The 14,392-nt window shown below is 38.5% G+C and overlaps 1 protein-coding gene across 1 annotated transcript in view; it reads left to right on the forward strand.

Moving 5' to 3' along the window:
• Positions 1-14,392, forward strand: part of B3GLCT (beta 3-glucosyltransferase) — a gene marked incomplete at its 5' end in the record, with an annotated part of 135,537 nt that overhangs the window by 92,969 nt on the left and 28,176 nt on the right. Inside the window, 2 exon segments of the mRNA XM_027775679.1 lie at positions 8,980-9,093; positions 11,197-11,296. Coding sequence (XP_027631480.1) covers positions 8,980-9,093; positions 11,197-11,296 — 214 coding nt within the window.

Genomic DNA, 14,392 nt, shown 5'->3' on the forward strand with positions numbered 1-14,392 from the left:
TCCCTGGCTGTTGAATAGCTAAAGATGTTCTGGCTTGCCCTAAAATGTTTAGATTAGCCAAGAGGGATGCTTCAGTCTTAGGTCTACCTTGGAATTGAAAAATGAGGAATCTGAGCGTACTGCTGTTGCATGTGTCTCTAAACCTTTCTGGGGAAGAGATGCTTGCTCAGGGTTTCATTTTGTGTCCTGATTTGCACCCTGGGATAAATGGTTCATCTACAAATCAAAAATATAAGAGGACTTTTAAAAAGTTCATGGAAAATGAAATTCAAGTAGGACTAACTTTGGTGCAAAATTTTTGAAATCCATATACAATTTTTTTCATAATTTTTATTTTCCATGAACTTTATGAAGACCCCATGTAGTAGATTTCTTAAAATCAGACAGATTTATAATCGATTGTGTGGTAGTTTTTTTTGAGAGAGATTTTTGCTGTAGGGCACATGTGCTTGCCAGAGAGACAAAAAGCAAGAAATCACCCCCTAGGGGGGATTGACACACTGCAATCCTTTCTTCTCCATTCTTCTCTCAGGATTTTGGGCACACGTGCCCAGAGTGAGTTTCAAGCTATTGGGTCTGAGACTTGAACCACATTTGACCATGTGGGGGTCCAGCGATGGAACCATTATGTTATCTTCTGGTTCCATGTGGCAGTTTAATAAAATGTTGAATGTCTATTTATGTTATCTTCTGGTTCCATGTGGCAGTTTAATAAAATGCAGAATGTCAAGATTTCTTTTTTTTTTTTGAAACCTGAGATGATTTTGTAAGTCAGTTCCCCAGGGATAAAAATGTGTGTTTTGTGCCTCATAGTGGATACATCCCTGGCTTAGAATCTAGAAAACTCTGAGTAAGATGAATAGCTGAGGTTTTTTTTTTTTTTTTTTATTCTGGTTCCATGTGGCAGTTTAATAAAATGCAGAATGTCAAGATTTCTTTTTTTTTTTTGAAACCTGAGATGATTTTGTAAGTCAGTTCCCCAGGGATAAAAATGTGTGTTTTGTGCCTCATAGTGGATACATCCCTGGCTTAGAATCTAGAAAACTCTGAGTAAGATGAATAGCTGAGGTTTTTTTTTTTTTTTTTTAAAGAATTATTACTTTGTTTCAATGTTAAGTTATCATGTGGCAAGCTTTCTTGAAAGTGGCATTTACTACTATGTTGTTTTGTGGTAGAAAGTATGATTTTTGATACTGAAATTGAGATATCATGGAACTATCTTGAACTATAGTAATTTTAGAAATACAGATATTACATCTGTATACTTTACTGTATTTACATTAATACAGTGTAAAATATTTCATAGTAAATATAATTAATTTACTTTAGAATCTAAACAGTGTTAAGAAAATAGTCTAATATTTTAAAAGTTTAATTAGAGCCATCCCTAGCAGTTCAAATCCTGCCCCTAGCAGCTTAAAACACATTCTGGGCATGCCCAAATCCTGACAGAATGGAGAAATGGAGGAGATTGTGGCATGACCACACCTTATTGAGGGGTCCTTTCTCGCTCTCCCTCTCTTTTTCTCTGTCTCTGGTAGGCGCATGTACCATGGTCAGAAAAAATAAACAAATAAAAAAGACTCAGCACTGGTCAAAAGTAAGATCTTAACCTGCCATTAGAAATACTTAACTTCAGGGGAAGTTGGAGTAATGGCTATGTCACTGGACTTCCATGTAGTTGCTGCGGTTCGAATCCCAGACCCAGTGGCTTAAATCACACCGGGCACATGTGTGTGTGTGTGCCCAAGATCCTGAAAGGGGAATGGGGGAGAAGGGACTGTAGTGTGGCCATCCCCCTTGGGGGGATGATTTCTCACTTTCTGTCTCTTTGTCTCTTTCTGGCGAGCACACGCACCCTATAGCAAAAATCTCTCCAAAGAAAAAAGAAAAACTTAACTTTAGCTTTAAATTCTTTACCTCTAGTAGATATCAGAAAAGCTTGAGAGTTCTGTTGATGAGGGGAGAGATGACACAAACTGTTGAGTGCTTTAGGTATTATTGAATCAGTATATCTTACTATATTAAAATGGTAGGCCTATTTTTAAATGATTGAGCACAATGGTACCATCTTGTAGCAAAGGATAAATTGCTCTTATGAATAAATCCTTCCTTTAAACTACAGGAAGATGTTTATAACTTTTGATTATTTGATTTATGATTTTTCAACTTTACAATGGGTTTATTGGGATGTAACCCCATCATTAGTCTTGGAGCATCTGGACTTGTAATGCTTCAGCTTATGAGTTTCGTTATTGTACTATGGCTTTACTGGCTCATATCCCCACCAGAAGTTAAGGAGCATCTGTAGCTCCCAAAATTAGTTTTAGGCCCTTTATTGAAATTCTTTTAAAATCCAGCCCTCATTCAAGAGCATCTGCTGTATCCTAGGCACTATGACAGCTGTTGCGCAATGAGTTGTACACATAGTAAAACTTACCTTCAGTGAATTTCACTTTCACCATTTGCACAGAGGTTAAGGTGGCTGAGTCCCACATGGCTGGCTGAGCAGTTTGAGTCCCAGATCCAGCACCTTGAAAAACACATCAGGCGCATGTGCGCACATGCGTGTATGTGTATGTATGTGTGCATGCACCCAAAATCCCAGGAGGAGAATGGAGGAGAAGGGATTACACGGCCATTCCTCCATGGGGTGATTTCTCATTTTCTGTGTGCATATGTCTCTCTCTCTAGTGAGCACACATGTCCTATAGCAAAAACAAAAAACGAACAGCTACATTTGAAAGGATCTAGTTAATAAAATAGTCCAATATTTTAAAAGTAGCAAAGAGCTAACTTATGCTTGATTTTTATTTTAATTTCATTTAAATCAGCTAGTTAAGAAACATTTGTGTGGTTAATAAAGCTATTAGAATGAAAAGGACTGAAAGCTAAAGGCAGAGGAAATTGAAAGCATTTGCACAGCCTGTGGGACTCATGCAGGATTGAGGATTTCTTCACAGCTTCTCTCAGATTATTCACTGGAGGACATTTACCTAAGAGTATGACCTTTTAATGGCTTCAAGCTGCAGGGGGCCCTCTTTGGGGTCAGTCCTCTTGTTTATTATATGCAAAGCAAACTGCAAATGCAGTATTAGGGTTTAAGATTTTTGTTATGCTGAAATTTAGAAGTAGAACAGAGTTCGTTTTTCTTTTTAATTTCTCATTTTCATTTTGTACCCAGCACTCTTTTCTATTATTTAATGCATCTTTGGCCATTCTGATATGAAGAAATCTTTATAACTACCTGCCTTTCTATGATTGCAGAAAAACTATCTATCTATCTATCTATCTATCTATCTATCTATCCATCTATCTATCTATCTATATATGTTTAATTTTTTTTGAGAGATTTTTGCTATAGGGCACATGTGCTTGCCAGAAAGACAGAAAGGCAGAGAGAGACAGAGAGACAGAAAGATAGAAAGCGAGAAATCACCCCCCATGGGGAATGGCCATGCCGCAATCCCTTCTTCTCCATTCTCCTCTCGGGATCCTGGGCATGCACGCACATGCGCCCGGCATGAGTTTAAGCCACCGGTCCAGGACTCAAACCTCAGTCAACTACATGGCAGTTCAGCAACGTAGCCATTATGCTAACTGATGGTCCCAGAAAAACTATATTTTAATGTATAAAAATAATACTTAATAGATAATACAGCAATAATTTTAGGAAATGTCCAGAATTCTTAGTGGCTTTTATTTCTTTTCTTTTCTTTTTTTGGAGAGGTTTTTCGCTATAGGGCACGTGTGCTCGCCAGACAGACAGAGAGTGACATAGAGACAGAAAGTGAGAAATCACCCCCCAGGGGGGATGGTCATGCCACATTCCCTTCTCTTCCGTTCTCCTCTCGGGATCTTGGGCATACACGCACATGCGCCCGGCATGAGTTTAAGCCACCGGTCCAGGACTCAAACCTCAGTCAACTACATGGCAGTCCAGCACCGTAGCCATTATGCTAACTGCTGGTCCCCATAGTTGATATTTTTAACTCACAGGGGTATAAAACTGAAATACAGTGTTCTTCTGTTAAAACAACAACCCTTTTTAAAATTTAGAGTTGCACAGACTATTTTTTTTAAGCATAGGAGAAAAAAAGTACTTGGGTAGTTTGTCAGCGAGTGAATATCAAATAGTAAGTTTCTGTACATCAAGTAATAATGCAGGATGTTGGTGCTTGGTCCCAACACCCAATGCAGGAACAGCAGTGAACCTAATTCTTTGTCTTATGCTCACTAAGAATTAGAGACGTGGACACAGAGACAGAAGTAGAGAGTTTGATAAGAGGGGGAAAGAAGATCAGGCAGGGAATGGGTCCTGGAAAATGGGTTGCCAATGAAAAACTAAAGTGAGGGTTTTTTATCTGGGTCAGAGGGGCTTTGTTTGAACTTGTTTTCATTTAGGCTCATTCAGTCTCTGAGAAGCTGACTGTGTGTGAGAGGAGAGGATCAGCCTGCAGAAAGACTGGCTGTATGTTGAGGAGAAATGCCAAGCTTAGGGTTGACAAGGTTAGTGCTGCCCAACGGAGTTTGAGGGCAGTGAGTTGCCTGCATGGAGTGCTGCTATAGGCTTGAAGAGTTGAGCTGTGTTGTGTGAAATCCTCCATTGTTTAGGTCCAGACCTCTAAGATTAGAGACCTGCTCTGAGACACAGAATGAAAAGCCACAAACACTGGTAAAGTAGGAAAAGAAAAATTTTAATAGAAAAGTAAACATTTCCTTTTTCTATTCTTTCTTTTTTTGGGGGGGGAGGGGTAAGGAAATTTAGTTTATTAAGTAAAAATACACTCCTGAGAGGTAGGTGGACTTGAGTGGACAGACAAAGAGTGGCACAAAAGGCCCTGGCAGTTGCATTTTGCCAGATTTATCATTTTTAACCTAGGTCATGTGGGTTCATCATTGGCTAGGCCCACTAATCATTTTCATCTTACTGGTTCTATCAAATGTGGCTGCGCCCACTGATTTCTCATTGGCTATTTCAAATGTGGCTGCACCCACTGATTTATTTCACTGGCTGTATCAAATGTTGCTTAATCAGCTAGACTAATCTGCTGATTACCTTGGACAGGAAATTGTCTTGATTGGGTTTTTCTGTCTAGCCACATGGGCAGCTGTTCCAGCCCCTTACCCACTTCCATTTGCTAACTTTCTTCTGTCTCATTTTCCCCTTGAGAGGCAGGAACCCCGTAAATCTTTTTGGGGAGCTAAAGGTAGATGATTTGACTTCTGTAACTGCTTCATGCTGGAAAGGGCCATTGACAAACAGATTGGGGATCATGGAACTCTCGCCCTACCTGACTTAGGTGGGAGAGCAAGGCCAGGAGCAGGTCATTGAGATAGTACCCCATGTGTTATTTGGAAGGGCTGTCAAAGGCTGTCATTGGTGCTGTATGACTTGCACGGAGATCCCACGGAGTTGATATCTGTGTGGTGTGGTCATTTGCAATTTTACAGCTTCCATGCAAGAATAGATAAACTTGGTTAGGAGATTTAAAAGACAGGGCCCAAGAAGGAGGGTGAGAATTATTAACAAATGTCCCAAGAGGGACAACAGCCAGAGGAACCAGTTTTGGACTTTTAATCAGATTCCCCATGTATCTGACAAATGCTGTCAGATTTGTGAAGCAATATGATTACAGAAAAACTGGTCTAAGGCACATAGTGATCATTTTGGGTTTGTATCATGAATTCTAACACAGATGGGTACCTGCAATTTTAAGAAAATAATCATGATTATGGGTCTCTAAATTGGAGTTCTCAGTGAGTTCTCAGTTGCTAAGTTCCATTGGAAGAATTTGAGAAGGTTAACTGCCCCTTTTTACCAGTGTGTTCTTAGCCCATTCAGTTCTTTGAAAATCTTGCAAGTCCTGCATATTTATTAACTGGAAATGTGGACCTCTCTTATTTAGAATGAGAAGTCATTGCACTAGTGTCCCATAGCCGAATAGGAATAGGCACAGCTTAGTATTGCACTGAGGATGAGGATAAACAAAACCAGCAGTCCTTAGCCACATTTGGGGTGGATACCTTAGGTCTTGGACAGTTCTGTATTCCTCATTTGGCTTAAGTACTGGCAGTATAGGGATACTGCAAGGGGGACTGACTAGCCCACATTTTAAAAATTCCTTTACAGTAGATTCAGTGCTTTTGTATGTTTTAGGCTTATAGGATACTGTTTGCAGTGAGGGAATTTAGAGGGGTCCTTAAGTTGTATTTTTACAAGGGATGCTGGTATAGCCCTTCCTGGTTGTCCAGAGCACCAGGCGAGGGGTTCAACCGTATTATTTATGTGGCTTGTTACCCCATTAAAATCTTGAATGATTTTAATCCTTGGAGTTCTAAACTTAAAGGATGGTCCTCAGCTAAGCCAGTGTATCTCTTCCCATAAGGAGGGTTGGGCATCTGGGAACTATTAGACATTTTTATGAGAATACGTGGTTCTCGAATTGGCATATCAAGAGAGGGGTGGTGAAATAACTTGTAATATTCCTCCTCTCCATTCCCATAACTGTCGTGGTGTGAGAGGAGGGCCTCCCTGAGGTTCCTTGGTGGTTATGATGACTTCTCTGGACAGGAGCATAGAGGATTTTCTTAGTCTTCTTCAGTAGTCTGTTTCTTCCCCCTGGGCTCATGAGGGCCTTGACTGTCCATTTCCCCCCCTCCTGGCTGGCTCACCACAATATATGTTGTGGGGTGGCTTCTGTGATGACATCCAGGTTCTTGGTGTTTCAGACAAAGAATTGAACAAAGCACACAAATAGTGTAAGGAAAAGGTAGTTTATTAAGTAAAAGTAAAAGTACACTCCTGAGAGGTAGGAGCCAGCCTGAGTGGACAGAGGAAGAATGGCTCAAAAAGCTCCAGCAGAAAAGTAAAGATATCTAATAGGAAGGAAATACATCCCCCATGTCTGAAAGGCATGAGGGTGGGCAGCTGCCAAAGAAGGACAACTGCACTGGGCGTGAGGGTTGGTAATGAATATTTAGTAGGGGAAAGTTTGTCATAGTACCTGGCTTTTTTGGTTTCTGGCGCTTTCTCCTGACTTGCATCTCTCTCAGGTGAGGAATTTAATTATCTCCTCACACATGCCCAGTGTGACCTTTAAAAGTATGTGCATCCATACTTGGATGCTCTGCCCAATTAGTTTATTGCCCCAGTAGGAATCAGGATGTTGACTTAGTGCCCCGTCTCAGTGGTATCTGTGTTTATCTGAGATGGCAGATAACAGCCTTTCCATGCCAAGAGTCAGGAAGAGAAGGAATTTTCAAAGAGGGTCTGGTTGCATTTCCTAATAGGCTATGGTTGATCAAGCAAGCTATAAAACAGCTCTGGTTGTAAGTAGCTCTCCATGTGAGCAAGCATGAGAGCTAATACTTGATTTCTAGTGAGAGCAGTGAGCAATCCTTCTCAAAAAACTTGACCAGAGTGACTCCATTGTATAAGTTGATGCTATCTTAATATATGTGTATGTCCATTTCCTATCAGAGTGGCTTCCTCATGGGTCTTTGTCCTATTTACCTATTCATTCAGTCTAATTCCTGTCTCACTGTATGTAGATAGTCCTACCTTTGAGCATATAAGCCTAGAATACATAAAACCAATAAGAATTTGTTGTATTAAAATGATACTGTAAACTATAATTATAGAGTTTTAAAGTCTGCAGTGGTTCTCAGTTTTACTTCTAGTTTTCAAAAATTCAACACAATAATATCAGTTATCATATGCAGGAATTCTCAGTATCAAGGTCAAGTTCTTTATAGGGTGGGGTAGTTCTGTCAGAATCATTGAAAAGTACCCCCCCACCCCGGGACCAGCAGTTAGCGTAATGGCTATGTCACTGGACTCCCACGTAGTCGACTGTGGTTCAAGTCCTGGACCTGGTGACTTAAACTCACGCTGGGCGCGTGTGCGTGCATGCCCAAGATCTCAAGAGAAGAATGGAGGAGAAGGGATTGCGGCGGGGCCATCCCCCCTGGGGGGGGATTTCTCGCTTTCTATCTCTCTGTCTCGCTCTGTCGGTCTGGTGAGCGCACGCGCCCTATAGCAAAAACCACTACAAAAAAAAAGGAAAAGAAAAGTACCCCCCCCCCCCCATCAGCCAGAACTGCATAAACTAGTCCTATCCTTAAAAGTATTTATTGGGACCAGCAGTTAGCGTAATGGCTATGTCACTGGACTCCCACGTAGTCGACTGTGGTTCAAGTCCTGGACCTGGTGACTTAAACTCACGCTGGGCGCGTGTGCGTGCATGCCCAAGATCTCAAGAGAAGAATGGAGGAGAAGAGATTGTGGCGTGGCCATCCTCCCTGGGGGGTGATTTCTCGCCTTCTGTCTCTCTGTCTCTCTCTGTCTGTCTGACGAGCGCACGCGCCATATAGCAAAAACCTCTCCAAGAAAAGAAAAAAAAGTATATTCCCTACCTGTCCAAAACACATTTTTTTTTTTTGAGTTCCAGTGGGCTTTTATTGAGATAAATTAACAAAAATCACGATCTTACCATCTTTTCTGAATCTGTTCAGAATAAGCTCAGCAGAGACTCTGGTCAATGTGTACACACAACATAACACATCCCAACAGAAGCAGAGTCCCACTGGAATCCAAAACACATTTTGAAAACCAGTTGAATAGGTGGGGATAGTTTCAATAAAATAACTAATCAAGAAAAGAGAAAACTTAGTTAAAATTAAATACAGTAGTATACTCAGACTAGAAAATTTATCATTGTGTGGAAGAAAGTGTATTTATCATTAGGTATGAGAAATACTTACTCTAGTAGGTACTGTAAATGCTTCAGGAAAAGAATTTTAGTCATTTATTATCAGCAAACAATGTTGGCATTTCAGGTTGAAAGCAAGCCCCCATGTCTCAGAACACTTGAAGAACAAATAACATTTTTCTTCCTTTATAGGTGATTATGTTGCTGTTTTCAGTTTTCAGGCTTCATTGTAAAGTATGCCAGTGATTGTCTCTAATTTTTTCAGTACCCATTGTAAAGCAGACTTGGGAGAGCCAAGCGAGTCTCATTGAGTACTACAGTGATTACACAGATAGTTCCATCCCTTCCGTGGATCTGGGAATTCCTAATACAGATAGAGGTGAGTCCTTGATTCTTATTATTCTCCTCACTAAAAATCCCCATTCTGCAAATATAGTAAATTAAGTTAGGACACAAATGAAATAGTTCATAAGTACTGTAGTTTTTGGTGCATGTAGGTTTTTTCCTTCTCTCCCACTCGACTTCGTCACTCACTAATAAGCCCTGAAATGAGGAGTGTTATAGTAAAATAAAAGGTTGTACATCTTTAGTAGGTTAGGTTGCTGGGTTTGAGCATGACAGTTAAGTACAGTTTAACAATAGGTTTTTCATACTTTCATAATTCAGTGTGGCAGTGATGGGTGTCCATAGTTAGTTTATCATCTTCACTCAGAAAGTTTATTCTCAGGAGTCTTATAGTCTATTTCACATTTTACATGTACCTCTGAGCAGCACCATATTCTACTGGTTTTATGAGGTCTTCAAAAGCTCATGAAAAATGCATATTACCAAAAAAAAACTACACATGGATTTAAAAATTTCTTGTACCAAAAGGAACTTGTGCTTTAATTCCATTTTTCTCACAAACTTTTTGAAGTCTCTTCATGTATAGAATAAGCTCTATCACATATGTTAATATTTAATTAGTAAATGGTTGGAAGTACATATGCCTTTCTCTTTAGAATACAGATCTTCTAATTGCAAATGTGTTTTATTTCAAAATATGGAAATAAAAATTTGGCTACATCATGTTCAGAAGTTCTTTGTTGATTTTCATTTTCATCCCGTGTTCCTATTACATGTTTTCTTCAGTGCTTTTGGTTCCCTATACCCTTTTACAAATAAAAAAATAGAAGTAGCAAGTTAATTATCTGGTGCTGCAGAGCAGATTATCTTATTTGTTAGTTTTAGTCATCATTCCTTGATTAATAAAGAACATTTTGGAATCAAATGAGCAATTATATTAGTTATTAGTTCTTCTAACAAAGATAAGTATACTACTGAGTCCATTATTGCTACTGGTTTTAGAAAAACTATTTTAGGTTGAATTTTCTCAGTTTTGCTTAATCTTGCTTTGTACATCTCCAGTTTAGAATTGCTTGAATATTCATGGATTTATTTGACTTCTTCATTTCTAGTTTGATCTTAGATTGCTCACATTTTTATTGTATTTTATTTTAAAATAAATTTGAGATGGTATTAGAATAAATACATTATAATGGTTAAAAATACATAGAGATCAAGAATAAAGAAAATAAAGATTTAGTCAAGCAGTTCAATATTAATGAATTAACTTAATGTTAGTTTATTCTCTACTGTGTCAACAAATACTTAGTTGAAATGAGGGTATATTGCTATTTATGAGCTTGGGTACTGTGCCCAAGAGTTATTCTCTTATCTTTATTCCAGCATTTATCATTAAAGCATCCTAATGTAATTTATCTGTTGGCATCTGAAGAATTGTGACTCTGATGTACTACATACTGTAGCTTTCATGCATATCTTAGTACGTGCCATAGTATTGATACGTTAGAAACTGAGAAGTACGTTTTACAAAATAAATGAGTGAAGGTGCAGTCTTTTGCTTTTACACCATTGCTTTCCTGTTGCTGCGCTCGGAGTTCTAACAATTCATTCAGAATAAGCCTATCTAAGAAAAGATGCCAGGCTTCTGTAATTGCTGTGAAGCTTACACCTTTCTTGTTTGTCTGGACTGAGGCAATAATTCTATCTGTGCCTCAGATTATCTGTGTGACCTTGTACGATTCTCCTAATCTCTCTTGCTCCTCATTTTCTTGTGTGTGAAATGAATGGCTTAGACTTCAGAAGCTCTAAAGTTTCTGTGGCTCACTATATCTATAAATATTAGAGAAGGCTAGTTTATTTTTTTCTCCAGAAGTTGGATTTACTAAATCTTTTTATTGTTGTAATAATCACAATTAGATCTTATCCAAACATATTCAACATTTTCAAATATCTTAATAACATGAGTATGTATAACTCTCTACCTTGAACAAACCATGAGAAGGCTAATTTTTGAAATTTCAAATGATTAAGCTTCATGTCAGCATCTAAACTCTTATTAAAATACTTAATATGTAAATGAATTTTATGTGTCTTAGAGAAAATGCTGGATTTTTAGTTTTCTTTTTGCTTATCCTAGGTCATTGTGGAAAGACATTTGCCATTTTGGAAAGATTTTTGAATCATAGCCATGACAAAATAGCATGGTTAGTCATCGTGGATGATGATACATTAATAAGGTAAGCAGTCATTCTCATCCTAGGTAACTTTAAATTCTGCATATATTCAGATTCAAAAACTATAGTTGGGGAGCCAGCAGGTGGCATGGTGGTTGAGGTGCTCCATTCCCACATAGCTGTCTGTGGTTATAGTCCCAGATCTGGCGGCTTCAGAACCATGCCAAGGCATATGAGTATGCATGCCTAAAATCCCAAGAGAAAAATTTGTTTTAGTGTGCTATTTTATCACTAAAAGAAATACCTGAGACTGTATAAATTATGAAGAATAGAGGTTCATTTGCCTCATAGTGGCTGAAAAGTTCAAAGGTGTGGGGCAGGCACCCGCTAACTGTATCACAACATGGCTTATAGAAGCAGAGAGGATGGTGGATGTGTGTAGAGAGAGAGACCTGGGCATAGCCTTCTTCATTTTATAATAACATGGTTCCTTTTATAACAACATGCTCTCATGAGAGATAACCCTTTCTTATAAGAGCCAGAACTCACTGTGTATTTAAACACATTATTAACTCATTTATGAGAATGATACCTCCATGATCCAATCACCACCAACTAGGCCTCACCTCTTAAAGGTTTCAGCACCTTCCAGCACCATTGTACTGGGGAATAAATTCCAAAGATGAACATTTGGCGGACAACCATTATCCAAATCACAGCATCTTCTCACCTGAAACATCCTCTAAAAGAATAAAGTGTATAAAATAAAGGTTTTTAAGACCCTGAACTTTGGGCAACAGAGAGCAATGGCCCATGTCATTTGTTTCAGTGACATGAAGCAAATGAGGTAAGTCCTATAACTGTTCCAGCTGACTGTTTTAAGAGCATTTAAAGTTACTGCCTAGAAAAGGGACACCAGGTAAACCTTGGCACACAGTCTGAGTTGAAGAGCTAATGCTGAGGATCTATATGAGTTTGCAGGACAGAATGCCAAGAGGGGAAAGAACACTGGGTAACTGTGCACAGAAAGAGAATAATGGAGATATATAGAGGGTCCCCCTTAAGTATTCAGTGGAATATTTATTAGTGTGATTGTTTAAGGAAACTACCTGAGGCTGGAGGAAGAATCAACCAAAAGAAGGAAAATTGTGTGCAACATTTACAGAATGCTGGGTATAGTGCCTGTTTCCACAGCCAGACTGGTAAACCTATGATTCACAGGACATTGGTAGAATGTTTAGAAGGGTGTTGCCTTAGTATAGGGAATAGTTAACCCTAGCCTAATAAGCTTCTCTGAGTTTATCTATTAGTTTAGTGTTTTTGTTTTTATGGGTTTTTTTCTAATAAACAACAGACATTTATTTTTCTCAATATCGGAAGATAGATGTCTGAGATCAGGGTTCCAGCATAGTCAAGTTCTGGTAAGAACTCTTATTTTGGGTTGCAGATTGTTGACTTCTCTTGTATCCTTACATGGCAGAAAGAGAAGCTGACTCTCTGGCCTCTTATAACTTTACTAATTTCAGGACTGGCAGTTAGTGTAATGGCTATATCGCTAGACTCACACGTGGTCAACCGCAGTTCAAGTCCTGGACCCGGCGGCTTGAACTCACACCGGGCGTGTGTGCGTGCGTGCCCAAGATCCCAAGAGGAGAATGGAGGAGAAGGGATTGCGGCGTGGCCATCCCTCTTGGGGGGTGATTTCTCGCTTTCTATCTCTCTGTCTCTCTGTGTCTTTCTGGCGAGCGCACACACCCTATAGCAAAAACCTCTCCCCCCCAAAAAATTTTACTAATTTCATTTATAAGGGTTCCATCCTTGTGGATTAATTACTTCACAAAGGCCCTACCTCCAAACACTGCCAGGTTGGGTTTAAAGTTTCAACATATGAATTTTAGGGACAAGAGCATTCAGCATGTAATGTCTACTAATCTCAGTGTAATTACTAACTACTAAGAAAGAAGGGTCAAATTTTAAATAGAGATGATGGGAAAACACTCTAAAATTATATGACATGGTTTTATTTCATCATTGTCTAGCCCATCTACAATGCTGGTATTTTCATTTTTTAATTGTAGTAAAATATACTTACCATCATATCCATTTTAAGTGTACAGTACAGTGATATTAAATACATTTGTAATACTACATAGCCATTTCCATAACTTTTTCCATCTTATAAAACAAATTATGCCCATTAAATAGTAACTTCCTTTTACTCCCTACCCCAGCTCCGAGAACTACTATTCTGTTTCTATGATCTTGATTACTTTAAGTATCTTATGTAAGTGAAATAATACAGTATTTGTCATTTTTTACTTGCCTATTTCACTTGACACAGTGTTGTCAATAGTTATCCATATTATAGCATATTGCAGAATTTCTTTCTTTTTAAGGATGAATAATATTCCATTGTGTGGATACACCATATTTTGTTCATTGATGTGTTGGTGGACGCTCATGTTGTTTCCATGTTTTAGCTTTTGTGAATAATGCTGCTATGAACATGGTTGTATAAATACCTCTTTGAGACACTGCTTTCAGTTCATTTGTGTTTATACCCAGGAATGGAATTGCTGATCATTTGGTAATTCTATTGGGTTATTGGAAAAGTCATGACATGTTTTTCTAAATGAAAATAATTCTGCCTAGAAAATAATGCCAAAAATGTTTTTGCGTAGAAAAACACTTAGGACTTTTCCAGTGACCCAATATTTTTAACATCTGGAGAACCACCATGTTGTTTTCCACAGAGGCTGTTCCATTTTCCACCAACAGCACACAGGGATTCCAATTTATCTACCTCTTTGTCAGTTCTTGTTCTTTTCTCTTTTTAAAATAGTAACCATTCTAAATGGGTATCAGGTGGTATGTCATTGAAGTTTCGATTTGCATTTTCTGAATAATTAGTGATGCTAAGCATCTTTTCATGTTCTTATTGTCCATTTGTATAACTTCTTTGGAGAAACCTCTGTTTAAATACTATGACAATTTTTGAATTGGACTGTTTTCCTTTCTGGTCTTGAGTTTTAGGAGTTTCATATATATTCTGGATGTTAATCTCTTATCAGAGATTATATAGTCTTTTCCATAACTTTTTCCATCTTATAAAACAAACTATGCCCATTAAACAGTAACTTCCTTTTACTCCCTACTCCC

This window comes from Tupaia chinensis, unplaced genomic scaffold, assembly GCF_000334495.1.
Source record: "Tupaia chinensis unplaced genomic scaffold, TupChi_1.0 Scaffold000597_1, whole genome shotgun sequence".
In the NCBI taxonomy this organism is placed as follows: domain Eukaryota; kingdom Metazoa; phylum Chordata; class Mammalia; order Scandentia; family Tupaiidae; genus Tupaia; species Tupaia belangeri.